The following is an 18,399-nucleotide window of genomic DNA, read 5'->3' as shown; positions in this document are numbered from 1 at the left end:
CAGAAAATGCCGTACATGTTTCCCTGGAGACAGGAAATACACTGTAGCTTACAAAAAGGGAACATGTGGGTGAAAGAGAGCACGAGAGAGAGAACAGGGAGGGGGGGGGGGGGGGGGGGGGGCGGAGAGGAGGACTGGGGCGATGTTAAAGTGGGCAGGGTCTGAGAGAGCAGCTGTGATTGAGGGAGAGAAGCAGGAGTATAAGTTCCCCCACTTCCCACTGCCAGCGTCACTTTCTAAGCCGGCCAGTTGTGAGTCTCCACATCTCATTTTTTAACTCCATTCACCGCCGTGCCTCTAACTTCTCCAAAATGAGCTTCAAAAGATCCACCATGCAGCAGATACCTTCCTCCCACGTCTCCTTCACCCGCTCTGCACCCCAGTACAGTTCTTATAGCGTCCATGCAGGTGCTGGTGGTCATGGGCACCGCATTTCCTCTGCTTCTACATCTTCCCTGCGGTCCGGTGCCCCCATGGTCTCCTCTTCCACTGCCTACAGGGTGAGCAGTGGAATGGGTGGCGGTATGCGCTCAGGCTTTGGTGGTGCCGGTGCATCCGTGGCTGCCGGCGGTAGTTCCAGCGGTGCTGGGATCCTGGGGAACGAGAAGGGAGCCATGCAGAACCTCAACGACCGCCTGGCCAACTACCTGGATACGGTGAGGAAGCTGGAGAAGGCCAACCAGGAGCTGGAGATGAAGATCATGCAGGCGCTGGAGAAGGGGGGGCCCGACATGAGGGACTACAGCAAGTACGAGCCCATCATTGAAGACCTACGCAGACAGGTAAGCATGATAACGGTCAATGAAATGAACAAAAAGGTGAGGGATGTGAGTGTAGAAATGGTTGATTGAGCCTTTTTTATGTGAATGAATAAGTGTTTGACATTTTGATCAACTTGTGGCTACAAGTTTTAGAAGTTTGTAACTAAATAGATGTTAAAAATATTTAGGATGAGATGCACAACACTGCCCTTGTCTGTTATCAGATTTCCTGAAAGAAAATGAAGGGTGTGGCTGCCAGGCTCCAACCCTCCCCCATAAAACTTTGTCAGTGCCACAATCTGGCCAGAACTTCCTCTGGTGAATCACCAGCATGCGGGCAGCATCATGGGAGACGGAGTCAAAAACCTCCCTTCCCTCAGACAAAGACATTCCCGAAAGGTCCCGCTTGCTGGTTCTACAGGCATTCTTTGGTGTAGGCGGACCTCAATGTGAAACAGATGTGTGGTAAAGACACACACACACAGTCATACAAAGGGTCTGGGACTACCAGCCCGTGTGTGTGTGTGTGTGTGTGTGTGCGTGCACATACAGTATATGCGTGTGAGTGCACGGGTTGTATAACAATCAGCTCCAGTCCGAGGGGTCAAATGTCACATTCTTCTGCAGACCCCAGATCTTCTGTGTCACATAATGACACATTGATGGGGGCACTTTTGTATTTTTCCACACATAAAGGGACTTTCCTTCAAGGCAGGATGCATATAAAACAGGATAAAGTCACGCATTAAGGATTGTGCAATCTCTGCACACATAAACGCGTACATTGACATACACAGACAGTGCAGCTGGGTGTAACCGGAGAGGAGTAAAACTGTCTGTGTGACTTATTCAGACAGGAAACCCATCTTTCCAACAGAGCTAAAACAAACCAGATTCAGCTCTGGCACGGGAACATCCTCTCTTCCTGTTCTTCACTTTGTGGTTCCTCTTTTCTCTGAATGTTACTTTGCATTCACACAATGTTGTGGTTCTAGTTTGAAATCTGACTCTGAGGTTTTCTTTGTTACATAAGGGGAAACAGTGATTCAAATCATATGTTGGATTCTGTAGCTGAGTGGAACGTCGCTTTCTCAAAGCACATAATGACTAGAGCAGAACACTTAGTTATGCGCTGAATGAAAAGGCCTCTGGTTAAACGACTCTGTTCCTTCTACCCAGAAGAGTTTGGGGTGAAACGTCCACAAATGTCAACTTATGAAGTTTTTCTTCTCTTTATTCTGTCCAGATCTTCGATAACATCTCGGAGAACGCTCGCTTCGTGCTCCAGATCGACAACGCCCGCCTTGCTGCCGACGACTTCAAAGTGAAGTATGTTGATTTTAATTAAATCGTTAATTATGTGGTTTTATATATTAAACTCAAATGAGGCCAGTCTATGCTCACTCTACACATCCTGTACAAAAGCCTAAAGTCAAAGTTAGATGGAGGCCTGCAGAGTTGGCCTACATAAGAACATGAATATCTGCAGAACACATTGAAAAGAATGCCGAGTTTGTATCTAAAATACTTGTTTAAAACTTCAGTCACGCTCTGTTATAGCTGTGGTTGAACTTTCTGAATAGGAGGGAATGTTTTATTTGTGCTATGACGTTACTAACCTTCAAACTCGACATTCTCATGTGCTTAGACTGTGTGTGGCCGAAAGTACAAATAACATGGGCCTTGTTGATATTTTAGACTCCTGATAGTGGAGGGAGCTTGACCTAGAATAACACACATATTCTGATACTGTATGACATACTGTGGAAAAACTGTGATATCAGATCGTGCTGTATAAACACATATATCCAAGTCCTGTTTATTCTTTTATTCATCAATGTGACCCAAAGCACAAATTGAGTTCCTTGCACTCCTGCAGGTTTGACAATGAGCTGGCAATCCGCCAGTCTGTGGAGGCCGACATCGCCGGGCTGAAGAGAGTCATAGACGACACCAACATGACCAGATTGAACATCGAGAGCGAGATCGAGGCTGTGAGGGAGGAGCTCGCCTTCCTCAAGAAGAACCACGAGAATGTGAGTCATCTCATTAAACGCCACATAAACTGTCTGAGGGAATTGGTCGAGGTCACATGTCTTGAATGTCTTTTTTTTTCTGTCCTGCAGGAGGTGATGGAGCTGAGGAGCCAGATCTCCCAGTCAGGCGTGCAGGTGGACGTGGACGCTCCTAAAGGTCAGGACCTTTCTCAGATCATGGAGGACATGAGGGGCAACTACGAGAAGATTGCCGTGAAGAATGCAGAGGACCTTAAACGCTGGCATGAAAATCAGGTAATGCAAGATTAAAAAGAGTCAGTAGTACTGTTTACTATCGTGTTTCTTTGCTAACGCCCTCTTTCTGTGTTTCCCCGTCAGATCGCAGATGTGCAGGTGCAGGTTTCACAGAACACAGAAGCTCTCCAGGGAGCCCATGTGGAGAAGAGCGACTCAACCAGACAGATACAGACGCTGGAAATTGAACTTGCATCCCAACAGAGCTTGGTAAGCATGCATCTCACAACATATCTATGCTCAAACGTTTGTTTTGACTTTAAGCCAACAAATATTTCCCTATAAAGTTTAAGGTTGGAACTTTCCCACATCTCCAAAATTACTTTGACTTTTTCCCCCCATAAAACATAATTGGCATACTTTCAATTCTTCCTTTTTCAATCCTTTATCAGAAAGCCTCCTTAGAAGACACATTACACAACACAGAGCTACGAAACAACATGGAAATGGAGAAGTACAACGGCATCATCATGCGTCTGGAGGAGGAGCTGACCAACCTGCGTGCAAACATCCAGCAACAGACCCAAGACTACGAGGCGCTGCTCAACATGAAGATGAAACTGGAGGCCGAGATTTCCACTTACAAGACTCTCCTGGATGGTGGAGACTTCAAGTAAGAGTTAAAAAGAGGTGGAAGAGAAAACAATGAAGGTGGAGGAGGTGAATACTAAAATCACTTGTTAACACGGTTTGCATGGTCCACTATAACAACATTATAAAGTGATGCAGTGTTTCCACTGGGTTCATATGACTAGCTCAGCATGAATGTTTTTAAAGTCAACATGTTTAATTTGTGTTTTGTTCAGGCTCCAGGACGCACTGGACGAGCTGGCCGGAGCGAGCTAATTTGGATCAAAGAATATGAAACCCTGAAACCAGAAAAAAACCACTAGTCAATTTGGGGAGAAAAGAAACTCCATGCTGGTCCAATCAATCAGAAGAAACTGCTGCTGACCTGACAGCTAAATAAAAATGAATAAAACCACTATTTGACCCACAGCCATGGCTCTTGTGCATTTGTTATTGTTACATAATTTAAGTGTACATGTTATGTTGTGTTATAAGTTGTTATTTGCACTGTAATACTCACTTACCTGACCTGCCAAGGGACTGCGGATAAAAATTAGCATTAAGCTAACTCTGGTAAATTGCAACAAATGGTAACATTCATGTTTAATATTGTTCATGGTCCCTTCAACAATAAATGAAATAAATAAAACTTGTTACATTTTAATAAACATATTAGTTATTAGAGTCTGTTGACAATAAAAAAAATATCTCCAACAACGAGAAAGGCTGACAAAGTACATAATTTTGTAGCAGATATAATTAAGAAAACTAATGTTGGTGTAACTGTTTATCTCCATGGAAACCTGCAGGATGCCTAAAGCTGCTGTAACAGATGTTTGGCCACCAGGGCTGCAGACCAAGTCAAGAGATACAGTCCTGAAATATAATCACCTCATACGTCTGCAATAGTGGTGCACATAAACACACTTTAGCTCCACACTTTTCCCCACACATTAGTGGAGCATACAATGCTACTTTATACTACATTTCAAAATAATTTATGCTTTGTCAAGTCCACTTCGCTGAAAACATATAAAAACTAAAAATATATTGTTATTAACTATGTAACAATATATTAAGTAGGTGAATTAGTGTTACTGTAAGCAGCTACAACGCTAAAATGCTGCTTTGACATAGACTGTATGGCACACTAAGGCATAAGTCCAATAATATAATCATGATGGTACATTAAAAAAATGAATGTACAAATATGCTTCAATAAGCACATTCCAAAGTCTGGGCTTATCCTGAGAGGAATTTTAATCCTCTCTTGGTCAAGCAGTGCAGGCTACACTTAAGTTAGAGCTAAACAATAGGAGAGGTCAAAGGTATATATTTATCTCTTTTATGTTTAGCAGTCAAGGACTAAACAATTTAACATTGGGGCTTTAATTTAGTGTAACTGTGTAATCGCTCACAACTAAACTTTGCATACCAAACAGATAAAGATTATTTAAAGCTACAAATGTGTAGAGTTGAATGATCCGCAGACATAATAAAGACCCGTGAGATTTGCTGCTAAACGTAGTTCAGTGCAAGATATAAACCGAGTAAAAAAGAAATTTCACTCCTTGAAGTTGAGCTGATGTGGCTGAGAAAACAAGGGAGGAGACAGGCCCGTGAACGGCGATGCGCGCTCCCGATAATAAACCTCTGACGCCTACATCCGGGAACTTCGACGAACTCGCTCTCCAACATGGCGGCGTCAGGTGAGGTTTATGAGGGTGAACGATCTTGGTAGAATGGGGGTAATTTCAGTGGGTTATAACTCGATATAATTAAAAACATTAAGTTTTGGAATTGTTAATGCCCCGTGTTTTTGACTCGCGTCGTTGTCCCGCGTGAAATAGTCGGTCTGTCGGTTGTTTTGGCCCTGTAAAGACGCAGCTGCTGAAGGAAGGCGAATGAACGAGGCTACGACTGCTCAATCTGAAAATTTTAACCTACAAATAACATGTGCTCTCTTCTTGTGTAACATGTAATTGTCATGTTTGGTGTCTCCGCTTTTGAGTTTACGTGGTAGTACATGTAGTGGAGGCTGTGCGGCGTGGTGTGCTGTGTTTCTAACTGCGTGCAGAGCTGGCACATTGTATGCCCGTAGCGAGGCTCGCCGTGGCGCTCACAGCAGATAAGCATCGGGCGCAAGCGCGTCTCGTGGAGGAGGGGCTGGGCCGAGAAGTCCGGGCAGCCCGAGGAGTCTCCCCACGTGTGCAGCCTTTCTCCCTGGTGTCGGTGTTTGATGAAACGGGGCAGCTGGGCCTGTTGGGTCGCTTCCTAAACACTTCCCTGGCAGCTTCACAACTTTGCGCTGTCCCGTCCGCCCGGCCGAGTCCTGCTCCGATGATGGCGCACTTGGATCCGGCACTGCGACGTGCACTAGGCCCTAAAACCTAGCCAGCTAAGCAGGGATACTTCCCCCGTCAGCAGTCTTTTGCTAAGCCCGCATAGGCATTAAAACAAAAGCGACCTACGTAAAAGGAAAGCAGACAACCTGCGTGTTTTGCCCAACAATTCTCTGTTTGTCCCCGCAGCTATTATTGTAGCTTTAGCATCTTACAAAGTTAAAATTACGCAGCTACTAGCGTGCTAATGTCACATTGGTGTGGAGCTCATTAACCAGTCAGTATATTTTTAGTTTTCAGACTATAACTTTTTAGGCCTGTTAATAATAAACAATGACTTGGCATTATTCGCCGTGATAGAGGTAGAACGTGTGTGTTGATCTGTATGTGTATGTGCGCGCGCGCAAAGAATGTCCTGACGGTTGGGATTTTCACAATAAAGCTCCCTGCCAGCTTTGTTGCTCCCCTTCTTTCTGCTTCAGACCAAAACAAACCAGACCTGCTCTATGAGGCAAACCAACTGTTTGCTGTTCATAAACAGTATTAGAAATCTTCTGCTATGGATGCATGACCTATTGATTCAACCTCTTAAGACACATTCCTCAGAAATGCAGCAAACGAGCAGCCCAGTGGTTCAAACTTGAAATGCACCAAGACTCGTCTGACCTGCTGTACAGTGACGGTTGGACAGGCAAACCATTCCCTGTGTTTACTTTCCAATAGGAAAATAAGTGTGTTTTTGTTATCACTGACATAGTGCTGTCCCCTTGGACATCACAACATGAACAATACTGTTGTTTGTCAGTTTGTCTGCTCAGAGATGCAGCTGTCACATGAGCAAAGGCAGACATGCACACACAAATGTCATTTGAAAAGCAAGACTGTTTTTGTGTAGATGTTTTGCAGATTTAATGTTTATTTGTTACAATTTCATAAAAAACGTAGTAGTTTAAATATAGTACAAACCAGAAAGGCTAACTTAAATTGTTGTGACGCTGAAATTATCATATGTTGCATGTAACAAGCCATATCAGTTGTTTTTTTTCTTTTTAATTGGTGAAATATAGGCTATAAAATTAATGAATATTAGTATACATATTTATTGGATATAATTCACTTTAGGATGGGCTGTGTGGGTATGGGCTTGAGAAACTTCCCTGACATACTTCAATATGGTTAATGACTGACTGTGTCCTCTTTTGTTCACATCCCATTTAGCTAAGAAGAAGAATAAGAAGGGGAAGACCCTCACTCTCACTGACTTCCTGGCAGAGGACAGTGGAGGCAGCAATGCGCCCCCAAGTTACCCGGCCAAGTCCACTAGCTGGGCCGATGAGACCGACGACCTGGATGGCGATGGTGAGCGAACACTGAAATACTCAAATAAAGTCTAAGATTGCATTTTATCACAATAGTTAAACCAACATGGTCTCTCTATTGACCTGGTTTTCTGTTAGTTTGTAAAGGGATATTAAAATGTGCAGAAGAATGCTGTCAAAGTGGTTGTGCCATTATCATGTCAAATTAATAACTGCTTTGTATTATGTGTAAATGTGTCATGGTAGCTTACAGTTAACCTTAAAAAACTAAGTTTTCTTTCAGTTGTATTAATGACTCTGAACATGTTGGAGCCGCATATGTCAGCTGTAAATCTTAAGTTTTTAAGTTTTGAACAGAAAAGATTTTTGTAAGATTTGGGATGGCCTTTTAAATGGTGGTTGGATCGTGTGGGATGGAGCCCTAGAGCAGGGCTATTCAACTACAACAGCAAGTGGGCCACATAGGATGATCACAGGGGGTTCGCGGACCACACAGAATATTTTGTCAACAAATGGCTTCAAATAGCTCCTGCATTTACAGTATGATGTTTATAGATTTCAATAATAATAAGAAACTAGTGAGGCCATATTCCTTCTCCATTGAATGATAAATAAACAATAATTATCTGGGTTTATTACTTAGTAGAGCAGACTTGTTCAGCTTTGGTCCACTTAGAGACACTTTGAAGCTGCTTGTTTGCTAAAAATTGGCTATTGGGACTTTTTCTGTAAATTGCCTGTGAAGAGTTCAAATGGAAAGGTGCAGCCTAGGTAAAATTTATGTCTTAAACATTTTAAAGAATGCATAAACTTGTTTCCTTTAGATTTTTTGTTATATCATAGTATTAAACCTTCTTAATTATCAACTATATTTTTGTTAATTCCTGACAAAACTTTAATCTGCTCACCTTTCTGCATTTCTCTGATCCCCAACCATACACACACTCCTGTCCTGTCTTCACACACACAGTGTGCCCCGCCTCTCTTTCTCCCTGTGTGTGTCCGCTCTGATGACTTTCTCCATCAGCTGTACGTTTCATGAAGTCGCCTAAAAACACAACTCTAGTCTTTTTTTCCACCCGCAGTCTGTTTGAAACGAGAGGAACCAACGTGTTAGTGGTAACGAATGACATCAGATACACTACAACCAGCTGCACTCAGAAAAAAACGGCATTAGGAGGCATTAAAAAGGAGAGGTCCCAACAACAGTCCTCTCCTGTGTGTGCGTAGCAAGAGTGTTCGCAGCAGAGCATGTGTGTCTGTCACAATGAACAGGAGCAGGAGGGGCAGCGTGTGCTGAGTGTGAGCTGTCTTCTCTCGTCCCTGTCCCCCCCGAAGAAAAAGAAATTGATCAAATGCTAAAATGGGTCGTCAATAGTACTTGGTAGTGTACCTGGGTGGACCATCTATGTAAAGATGGCATGGGAAACGCTGGATGTTCATCACCTTTAGTAATTATCATATTGCAGACACCAGCTGGATGTAGGCAGCTTCGAGCAGGCCAGAGAAAAATTAAAAAGGGCCGGATCAGGCCCGCGGGCCGCCAGTTGAATAGCTCTTCCCTGGAGGACAAATGAATCATCACAACTCAAGTCATATGGTCATACTGACCATTTTCTTTTCTGAGCAACACAGCAGGCTACACCTCATGTAATCACATGTTGTCATGTGATGTGAGGCTAGTTCTCTTTTCAGGAGGTTGGATAAATTGGTAGCAGTCAAAATGTTATTTCTGGATATTTTCTTTCAACATTTTGATTCTATTCCAGCAGCTGACCCATGCTTTTTGGCTGGCATTAGACCCAGTGCTGATTCTGGCTCTGTCAGTATCCACTTCGTAGAATAATTAAACAGTACACAACTAATACATGTCTCAGAACATGGTACACTTTGCTTAATTAAAAGGGCTTGTGCCAAAAAAGGGTTTAAATTCTGCAGTGGAGTAATTTTTGAAAGGAAGTCCGGCAGTTGATTTAATGTAGAAATTTAGTTTGTATTATTATGTTTGTGTACTAATGTGTTCATGTTTTCCATTAAGATTTAGTGTTGTAAATTCTTTATTTAGAACTCCAGAAAAGGAAAGATGCAAGTATCAAAGAGAAATACTTTCAAAGTAACTGAAAGGAAGTTTTAAGTTTGTCTTTGTTAATTTCCCCTCCTCCAGTCTCGACTTCATGGCACACAGAGGAGGACAGCTTCAGGGCACCACCCATCGACCGGTCCATCTTGCCCACAGCGCCTCGCTCGGCTCGTGAACCTAATGTCGACCGTACCCGACTGCCCCGTAGCCCGCCTTACACGGCCTTCCTGGGCAACCTGCCCTATGATGTCACTGAGGACTCGATCAAAGACTTCTTCCGCGGCTTGGCAGTAAGTGGTGCAAGTTGAACACGCATGCAGCACGGGGCGCAGCAAATAACACACAGCACTCGGTGGTTCCAGTTCCTGCAGAGCTTTGTTTTGCAAGGAAACACAAACACTGAAACTCTAGTGACGGTTTCAGTTGCAGTTGCTGTAGTAGCTGTAAATACCTAACTAATCTGAACATCTTGTTGAGGTAGTCTCTGATACATCTGTTATGTAAATCTTTGTTTTTGAAGTAATTTGGCCCACATTGATATGGTGCCCTTGGGACTGCTGTAATTGGTACGCTTCAGGACCACTCAGTTTGTCTTAATAATAAAAAGAACAGGGCATGCAGTTCTACTTTGTGTTTAATGATATGTATCATAGGATGTTTAACTACGGTCCAGATGTTGTTCAACCTGTTTGTCATGTTGGGGCTCCATCAAGGTAGTATTTCAAGTTGAACAGTTGGAGCTTCGTAAAGTTCGGCAAAATCCCTCATTCAGGTCCTTGAAACATAATTAAAAAACATGCACTGCTCTTATGGGATGTTAGTTCTATACAGGCCTCCTGTGCCTACCTCTGGCTTGTTCAGTCTTTCAAGTGACTGAAAGTAGCAACATTTTTTTTAACTTGCGTGCTACTCTTTCTTTATTTGAGTGAACCACACAGTGTCTTTGTTTCAAATGTTTTTCTGTCTTCATCTCCAGATCAGTGCAGTGCGTCTGCCCCGAGAGCCCAGTAATCCAGAGAGGCTGAAGGGCTTTGGTTATGCTGAATTTGATGATGTGGATTCCCTCCTGAGGGCCCTCAGTCTCAATGAGGAGGTGAGGATTCAACAACAACTTTGGTTTTATAATTTAGCACTTTTATTTTTACATATTAGCGTCGGACTCCTGTAGGAGTTTATACAAAATTAGATTAAATATTGAGTTAATCAATGGCCTGGCTGCATGAAGTAACAAACTCTTTTATAAGATTATAAGTGGAAGAATCACAAACTCATCCCTTCTATTTGTTCATGCAAACAGAACCTGGGAAACCGAAGGATCCGCGTGGATATTGCAGACCAGTCTAATGATAAAGGTACATTGCTGAGATGAACTGAGAAAATCTCCCCGTGCTTTTGTTATCTGTAAAAGAAATATCTCAACCTCTCATCTTTTTCGTCACATTCAGAGAGGGACGGTGGGTCTATGGGAGGCCGGGATCGGGGTGGACGAATGGGGGACATGGGTCCTGACAAGACAGACTCCGACTGGAGGGCTCGACCCAGTGGAGAAAGTGAAGAAGCACCTCCCAGGAGAGACGATGCCTTTGGAGAGAGTGAGTCACAGTTTTGTTTGTGCTTCAGCATACCCACTTATTGTACACGTGATCCCAGGGTAATTGTGTTTACAGATTTTGTTAGAGAATAAAGATTCTTAGATTTTACCTTTAACGATTCTTGCAGGATCACGTGACCGTTACGAGTCAGATCGGTACAGAGATGGGCCAAGGCGGGACAATGACCGCTATGACGGAGGAAGAGACCGCTACCGGGATCGCTATGACGACAGGGACCGCAGAGACTACGATAGAGGAGGTGTGTCTTTGTGCTTGCATGGACCCTTTGTCGGGATTCAGCTCCACCTTCTGTAATTGAATCCTGAAAATATTCTTTAACCTCTCCTCTTCTAATCAAATCATTAATAACCATAGACGCCTGATGCACCCTTGTTTACACTATGATACACCATTCTTAAACTTTTCATCACAACCCTTTTTCTCTCCTCTCCTCCTGCCGTTCCTCCAGGTTTTGACTCTCGTGGTGGAGGAGGAGGAGGTCGTCGTGCCTTTGGCAGTGGCTTCCGCCGCGATTACGATGATAGTCGGGGTAGCAGTGATCGATATGGGGACCGGGATCGTTATGGCGACCGTGAGGACCGGTTCGAGAGACGGGATGACAGGCGTGAGGAGAGAGGTGAGTTCAATATGTTAATACTACGTTTGATCAGTGCTTTTTCTGAAGATAAATTATTTTTTAAGTTATAAATAGTGTTGAAATATTTTTACACCATTGTCAGATATTCACAGCCAAACCAACTCATAATATTGTTCTTCTCTGTTCTCTCAGCTGCTCCTCAGCAGAGACCCAAATTGAACCTGAAGCCCCGTAGCGTGCCCAAGGAGGAAGAAACTAGTGGTGGTGGTGGCGGTGGTGGTGGTGGCGGTGGCAGCAGCGGTGGTGGTACTTCCCCAGCTGCAGCTCCGAGCTCCGGCAGCAGGGCCTCATCCATCTTCGGTGCGGCCAAGCCGGTTGACACAGCAGCCAAGGAGAGGGAGGTGGAGGAGAGGCTGAAGAAAGAAGAAGAGAGGCTGCAGAGGCAGCTGGAGGAGGACAAAGGCCGAGGACCTGACAGAAAGATGAGAGACAGGTCAGGGTTTGAAATGTATGCTCATTTCTTAATATTTTTTATCATGGTGGCAACTGTACTCTTGACTTAATAAATTAAATGCAATATATGTCCTATTTTGGGAGAAGTACAAGCAGCCAGCAGCAGTGAAATCAGTGTGTTACAAAGCCAAGTTCTGACATGCTGTCAGAAATGTCACCTTTTTTCATCTTACTGGAGTTTGCGGACGTATTTTTGAAGCTTTTTGTGTTGTTTTTACAGGGACCCAAGCTGGCGCAATGAGGAACCTCATACTGAGCGATCTCGCACAGGAAGTGAGTCTTCACAGCAAGGCAGCACTTCTGGGAGAGGTAACATCCATGTCCTTTTTGTTTTAAAGAGATTGCCTTCTGGAGGCATGTGCCGTTTTGTTTTTCTTAAAAAAACACAATTTTTGTCCGAGGGTCTCTGTTGTAGCTGTCATATTGCACGGTCTTGCTGCCCTGTACATAAAACAGAAATGAAAGACCTATTTTGTTCCCAGTGCAGAAAACTTTACCAAAGACAAAATTAAACAACATTGATGTAACCCCCAAACGATTCTCTTTTCATCCACCAGGTTCCCGATGTCGAGATAGCGAGCGCTCCGGGGAGAATGAGGTTTTCAGTGAGAGAGAACGGGAACCCTCCTCCCCTGGGACCTCCCCACTTCCTCCCTCTACTAGCTCCACCAAGGAGCCACTGAAGGTGATGCCTGCACCTCCTCCCAAGGAAAACGCCTGGGCCAAGAGAAGTGCCGCCAGCACAGGCTCTAGCGAAGGTGACGGACGAGCTCCGGTCTCTCCTGTATCTCCCAGTGGTTCAGCTCCTCCCAAACTCAGGTGAGTCATCGAGAATGTCCTGAGGCCTTTTGGGAACAGACACTTCAAAGACTTTCTAAGCTTAAGTTGTTGAACAAACATGTCTTGTCATGTCTTTTCTCAGGCTTGTAGAAAAGTGAATTATCATTTGAGTATTTTTGAACCCTAAACTGACTTCTCTTACTTTCTCTTTAGCTCCCCAAGTTCTGCAGATGAAATAGGACCAGGGAAAGGTAAGGCATACTCATGGGTGCTAGACACAATGAGGATTTTACCCAAAACAAACCTAAGTAAATGGATAAAATCAAACCATGGCAGTGTGGCATTTGCATTCAACTTTGACTGGACTGGACAAAATGAAACTACAGAAGGCATGTGTGCTAACAAGACAAACAAAGAATGTGAATGAATTTGAACAAGATTTAAAGTCAACAGCTTTGTTTGCAACCCTGTGAGACTTTATAGGTGCACACAAAATGGTGGAGATGCATGAAAACGTGACAACGTTGCTGTTTTTAGATCACTACAAACCACCGGTAAGACAGAACATAGAAGTTCCCAGTGAAAAGGCCAAGTAGATATCTTAATCACAACAATTATTCCTCTGTACGGTGGCCCTTCTAGGACATCTCAGGCTCTTCTAATCAGGCTCGGCTCGCAGCTCAGACTAGGCTCAGCTTTCTTCTGCTTCAGCTTTTCTTTGGCTCATCTTTGCTTTCTGCTCAAATTCAAAGTGTGGCTCCAATTGCTGGAAGTTGCTCTCTGAGGCCTTGTGTCCATGTAGTTTTATTTCTGAGAGCCAGCGCCTTTTCCACTGTTGCTCCTATTCAGGCAACTAACCATATGCAGCGGTGACATCATTAAGCTCACTCGTACAAAATCTTGATGAGCGTCTCCCAGATGACAGTGAAAAATCTATAGCGAACACAGGCTGGGTAATAAAAATCCAAAGGGTGATGCTCGTCTATCATCCAGCTGTATTTGTTAAGAAATTATTGTCATGGAAACAAAACCACACAGTTTTTCTTGCTGTATCCCAGCACCACGCCAGGGATTCCTGCCAGAAAAAAGGCTGCATGGACACAAGGCCGAAGACCATTTGCTCATTCAGATTTATTTTTCCGATCTTTCACTCTTGAATTCTGATGTCAAAGTGGCTTCAAACTCTTGTGTGCCCCGCAAAGACTGACTCAGGTTTACTTAACATCCAAGTCCATAAAAGAAAATGCTTCACTTTACAGACAGGAAGTCATGTCCTTATGTTAAAGCAAGTCATACTGGAGAATTCCTGTTTTCCATGAAGACCCGCTCACTTCCATGATTAGGTGTAAGAGCAGCTGTTACTTTTCACACAACTTTGCAGCTGCATTATAATCAACATATTCAGCACGGCCAAAATGTGATAGCTGCAGGTTGTGAGCTCATCTTCCTGTGTGGAGTTTCTTCATCATAAGAGGAGCACTAAAATATGTCTCGCATTGCTCTGCAACTCATCAAAGTGACCAACAAAGAGAAATCTCAGGTTCAGACTCAAGACACCTGGACAAATGAGAAAAGGCTGAACACCTTCATGCAGGGGGTATCTGAGAGTAGGACTTTTTTTAATTGGTTCAAATTTAGAGCCAGAATGAAATTAACAGGAAGTGAAGGTCAACCTGCATGTAAGCAGTTGTGCACCTCTCATTTGGCCCTACATCAGTGACTAACACGTTTTGAATCCAACCCAGTGGCTTTTGATTGCTGCAGTGTGTTGCGAGTGTAGTCTACTGTATAAAGACAACCAACCTCCCTTCACTCAACTGTCTGGCTCTCCTTTAAGATGAGAACAAGGCTGACGGTGTGCGTCGGGACCGGGGTCCCCCACGGGCACGAGGGGGGCCTGCAGGGCCTGGAGCAGGGCGGGGCCGAGGAGAGGGGCCCAACAGAGACCGAAGAAAGGAGGCCGACAGGTCAGCCATCCAAAGCTAGCAACTCCAGAGTTCTTAATGAGACGAGGAGAACATTTATATCTGGGCATCTGTAAAGAGTGGCCTATGCTCAGTTACACAACTGATGACTCATTCATTAGGAACACAAGGGCACCAGGATTTCTGGTACACAATAAAACATTAAGTGCAACAGAAATTTGGAACATTTCTGAGTTTGATTTGATGTTTTTCTCCTGAAAATGAGGACTGAGCACAGTGTGAACTGGGTGCCAAGCAGCTTATAGATGTAAACTCTTCAGACAATGGAAATGAGCATAATTTGTGCTCCTTTTTGTAAATCTTATTAGCTGTGTGTGTTTGAGGATTAACAGCAAAGGTAAACTCTCCAGCACTGAGCTGTGCTGATTAATTTTAACCTCAGTGTTCGTTCGGATTGTAGAAAGGATAACAGAAGAGACCGAGACTCCAGACCACCCCCAGAGCCAAAGAAATTTGAAGAAACCCCAACCCCCGTAAGTCCTTCACTGCCAAGGTTCAGTCAGACTTTGATGTCACCTAAATTATTCCTCCTAAAGAGCTTCCCCAAAGCCTTAAGTAGTGTTTCCAGAGCCTGCAGTTCATTATAATTGGTTGATAAACTGCTCTTCATCGATCATAAGATGATAGTTATGTTTCTTGCTCTCTTTTCTCTTCTAAACGCTATTTTTATGACGCACCCAAAGCGACTGTTCTGATCCAGCTCCTGTTTTGTTTTGCTTTTTGCAGAAGTTCAGCTCAGCCAGTAAGTACGCCGCTTTGCTAATGGACGGAGACCAAGGAGACGACGCAGAGGACGTAGAATAGAACGAAAATAACGAGACGAGGCCCAAAAGCGCAACAAGAGGAGAAAACAACGAACGCAGAAAAAAATTATCTCACATAGCTTATGATTAAAAAAAACTCCTCACACGGAAGAGGCTCCTGGGAGGACATCACTCCCTCCCTCCCTCCCTTCTTTTCCTTCTACAAACCTGTCCTTTACTTTCAACACACCCACCCACCCATCCTCCCTCCCCCTGCCCCACCTTCAGGACTATTCAGGTTTGAAAGAATAGTCACATACTGGACTTGTTTTAAATGGAAAAAAGGAGTAGTTGACAAATGGAAAAGTGATGGATAACATTGAATTAATTGTAATAAATAAATGGAAAAAGTGGGGAAAAAATGAATTTGTATATTTGTGGGTCACGGGTGGTGTGAGACTGGATCATGTGACGAAAGATAAAACATGTTTAGTGCAAACTTTTAATTTCTCTTAACTTTTTACTCATTGATTTTTTTTAACTGAATAAAATGCTTAGTTATTAAAGTTATAATCTCGAAGATCTCAGTTTCGTTCTCTTTGGCGACACCTATGGCGATAAACGGTAATTGTGGGAGCACATTTCCCAGATATCCAGACATGTGTGACGTCCACGGTTGGCTCGCGTTGTAACTCTTGATTGTCCTCACTGACGGTCGCTTTCCTTTTTAGACTGTTTGTCTTCATCTGAGCGTCAAATTTGTTTCTTTTTCTTTGGATTTTCACTTATTGTTGAAGTTGTATCTGTAGTCATCGATCTTTTCTTTGTTTGTTCAGCCATACTAGATTACTGTTTACTCGCAACACTTGCAGAGACCGGAAAAGCAGCCGCTTAGCTCCGCCTACCCTCTCTGGCAGACCAACCACTGCTGGCTGATGGAAAACGCGTCACTAACTAAGCCTGCAAAGGCTTTCATCAGTGGGCCATTGGCTCAATCACCATTGTGTTACCTCATTCGGTGTTAGTGACTTAACATTTACTTAAATCTTCGAGATTATCACTTTTAATAATAAACCTATTTTATCCTTGAGAGAGTAATCATAGAAATCAATCTCCTGTCTTCCAATACTAACAGTTATGAATGCTTTGACTGGTTACTAATTAAACAATGTCATGTGCTACGCTAAAAAATAATTGAATAAGTTCTGAACTGATTAATACAGTAAAAAGGAGATGACTGTAATGCAAATAAACTCTTGCTGGATTGACTTTTATGTCCAGACAGACAGAAAAAAAACTGCCGCTACACGATACTCACTCAGTGAGTCGGGCAAGTGCCATCACATCATCCCCAATCATTGTACTCATGCGTTTCTACACCTTCTGATGAAATCAAATTAAAGGCTCATGAAGGCCGTTTCCAGTCGTCTCAAAGACTCAACAGCTGTCAAATCATTCCCTCCTCCTGCAGGGAGGAATACAAACATTTTGGTAGAGTCTGGAGTCTGTAGCAGGGGTGAAGAGTTTCATAAGATTACATGAAGCTTCCAATTTGCCATATATTGAGGTCATTGTGTACATTCGAGTATGTGCTCATTAAATAAGCATGCATTAAAGGAGGGAACCTGGCAGGGGTTTAAAATAACCTCAGCTCAAATGTGTGAACTACTCATTTAAAGCATTTTGTGCTTGAGTATATTTTACAGTTCATACATCAGTCAATCAGCTACACTTTGCTGGCTGTACAACATGCCTACAAACTTTTGTGGCAGCGTGACATTTAAACCAACAATTTCAGCCATGCCAGTCGCAGGTTGCTGAGTTGCACCGTCACGCGCATCACTTTTATGTGCAGCGACGACAACTCATTTTCCTCAGCTCACTGTTCTCCCGGTGTGGTCTGTGAGGCGGACAGTTTGCACAGTATTTCTTCAGTCTGGACCCCCCGCTGAGGGCCAGACTCCTGGTGGCAGCTGGTTAGGATCCTGCTGAGCTTCACATCCCACACACACACAGAAAGCATCCACTTACTGTGAGATAGGAATCCTCTACACCAGTGGTTCTCAACTGGTCTTGCCTCAGTACTTACGAGAGAGGAGTCTCGGTGTGTTAAAGGTTAATGACAGCTCACACGAGTTGTTCGCTTCATTTTCCTGTCAAAAAGTAGTCCACTTTTTGTGTTAACAGCACATCCATTGTAGGTTCTTTCTTAGACAAAAGTGACCACTGAGGGAGCTTAAAATCTGTGGGTGTAAGATCGGAACCTGCTAAATCCAAAACACTCTTTGTCCTGTTCTTGAAATATCTCCTCATGGTCAAGCTAACCCAGCCAATCAGCATCAGGTAGCATTTGGGCACTACAAGCTGACCTCTCTTTAATTTACTTGAGTATTTTGACGTTATTTAATGTTTGAAAGTAACAGGAACACTTTTGCCAATGCATCAAACGAGGAGAGTTATAGTATGATAACACTGAGAGGAGCTATCCTGCTGCATGGAAACTCTGTGCTCTAACGTGAGATTCTACATGCAGGAATTTTTAAGTTGTAGAATCGCTACTTTTACTTTTAAGATCTTTTCCCACCACTCTTCAAACATGTGTGCAACCCACCCACCAGCCCCCGCCCCTGTTGCCATGTGAATCAGCAGCTGGTCCACACAGGAGGGTCCTTCCTTCCTCCACTTAAAGCCACCGCATGACTCAGTTGTGTGTGACTCGCTTCCCGAGATGATGTATCAAAAGTTAAATTTGCAAAGATCATGTTCTGATTGAAAACATATCATCTGTGTTACAGAAGCATCCCTGACGTAGATGAAAGTGTGTG

At 43.6% G+C, this 18,399-nt stretch overlaps 2 protein-coding genes across 7 annotated transcripts; both read left to right on the top strand.

The window, feature by feature from the left end:
• The first annotated feature begins 219 nt into the window (after positions 1 to 219).
• LOC138605507 (keratin, type I cytoskeletal 18-like) lies at positions 220 to 4,051 on the top strand. Of its 2 annotated transcripts, none has more exons than XM_069677805.1 (7): positions 220 to 782; positions 2,008 to 2,090; positions 2,641 to 2,797; positions 2,888 to 3,052; positions 3,137 to 3,262; positions 3,445 to 3,712; positions 3,859 to 4,051. In XM_069677805.1, the coding sequence occupies exons 1-6, from the start codon at positions 312 to 314 to the stop codon at positions 3,667 to 3,669; spliced, it is 1,227 nt and encodes a 408-aa protein (XP_069533906.1). In that variant the 5' UTR covers positions 220 to 311; the 3' UTR covers positions 3,670 to 3,712; positions 3,859 to 4,051. The 2 variants fall into 2 exon arrangements, with proteins under 2 accessions (XP_069533906.1, XP_069533903.1); XM_069677802.1 differs by having other exon boundaries at positions 221 to 782; positions 3,445 to 3,665.
• Positions 4,052 to 5,305: 1,254 nt separating this feature from the next.
• Positions 5,306 to 16,997, top strand: eif4ba (eukaryotic translation initiation factor 4Ba). 5 transcript variants are annotated; one of them, XM_069677785.1, is made up of 15 exons: positions 5,306 to 5,331; positions 7,183 to 7,323; positions 9,448 to 9,653; positions 10,340 to 10,456; positions 10,661 to 10,715; positions 10,809 to 10,955; positions 11,083 to 11,214; positions 11,425 to 11,592; positions 11,746 to 12,046; positions 12,287 to 12,375; positions 12,624 to 12,885; positions 13,060 to 13,097; positions 14,684 to 14,813; positions 15,232 to 15,304; positions 15,558 to 16,997. In XM_069677785.1, the coding sequence occupies exons 1-15, from the start codon at positions 5,319 to 5,321 to the stop codon at positions 15,633 to 15,635; spliced, it is 1,950 nt and encodes a 649-aa protein (XP_069533886.1). In that variant the 5' UTR covers positions 5,306 to 5,318; the 3' UTR covers positions 15,636 to 16,997. The 5 variants fall into 5 exon arrangements, with proteins under 5 accessions (XP_069533886.1, XP_069533885.1, XP_069533888.1 ...); XM_069677784.1 differs by having other exon boundaries at positions 11,746 to 12,061; XM_069677787.1 differs by lacking the exon at positions 14,684 to 14,813 and having other exon boundaries at positions 11,746 to 12,061.
• The last annotated feature ends 1,402 nt before the right edge of the window (positions 16,998 to 18,399 follow it).

Source organism: Semicossyphus pulcher, unplaced genomic scaffold (genome assembly GCF_022749685.1).
Source record: "Semicossyphus pulcher isolate SPU_LCO1_2020_fin unplaced genomic scaffold, fSemPul1.0.p SCAF_3, whole genome shotgun sequence".
Classification (NCBI taxonomy): Eukaryota; Metazoa; Chordata; class Actinopteri; order Labriformes; family Labridae; genus Semicossyphus; species Semicossyphus pulcher.
Note: the sequence above shows the minus strand (reverse complement) of the source record. Positions and strands in the feature narration are given on the sequence as shown.

Coding starts and splice junctions, on each gene's coding strand:
- LOC138605507 (XM_069677802.1), top strand. CDS start 312: ATGAGCTTCAAAAGATCCACCATGCAGCAGATACCTTCCTCCCACGTC. Junction 3,053..3,136: donor AACGCTGGCATGAAAATCAG/GTAATGCAAGAT, acceptor TTTCCCCGTCAG/ATCGCAGATGTGCAGGTGCA. Junction 3,666..3,858: donor CTGGATGGTGGAGACTTCAA/GTAAGAGTTAAA, acceptor TGTTTTGTTCAG/GCTCCAGGACGCACTGGACG.
- eif4ba (XM_069677784.1), top strand. Junction 10,457..10,660: donor CCCTCAGTCTCAATGAGGAG/GTGAGGATTCAA, acceptor TCATGCAAACAG/AACCTGGGAAACCGAAGGAT. Junction 13,098..14,683: donor TGAAATAGGACCAGGGAAAG/GTAAGGCATACT, acceptor CTCTCCTTTAAG/ATGAGAACAAGGCTGACGGT.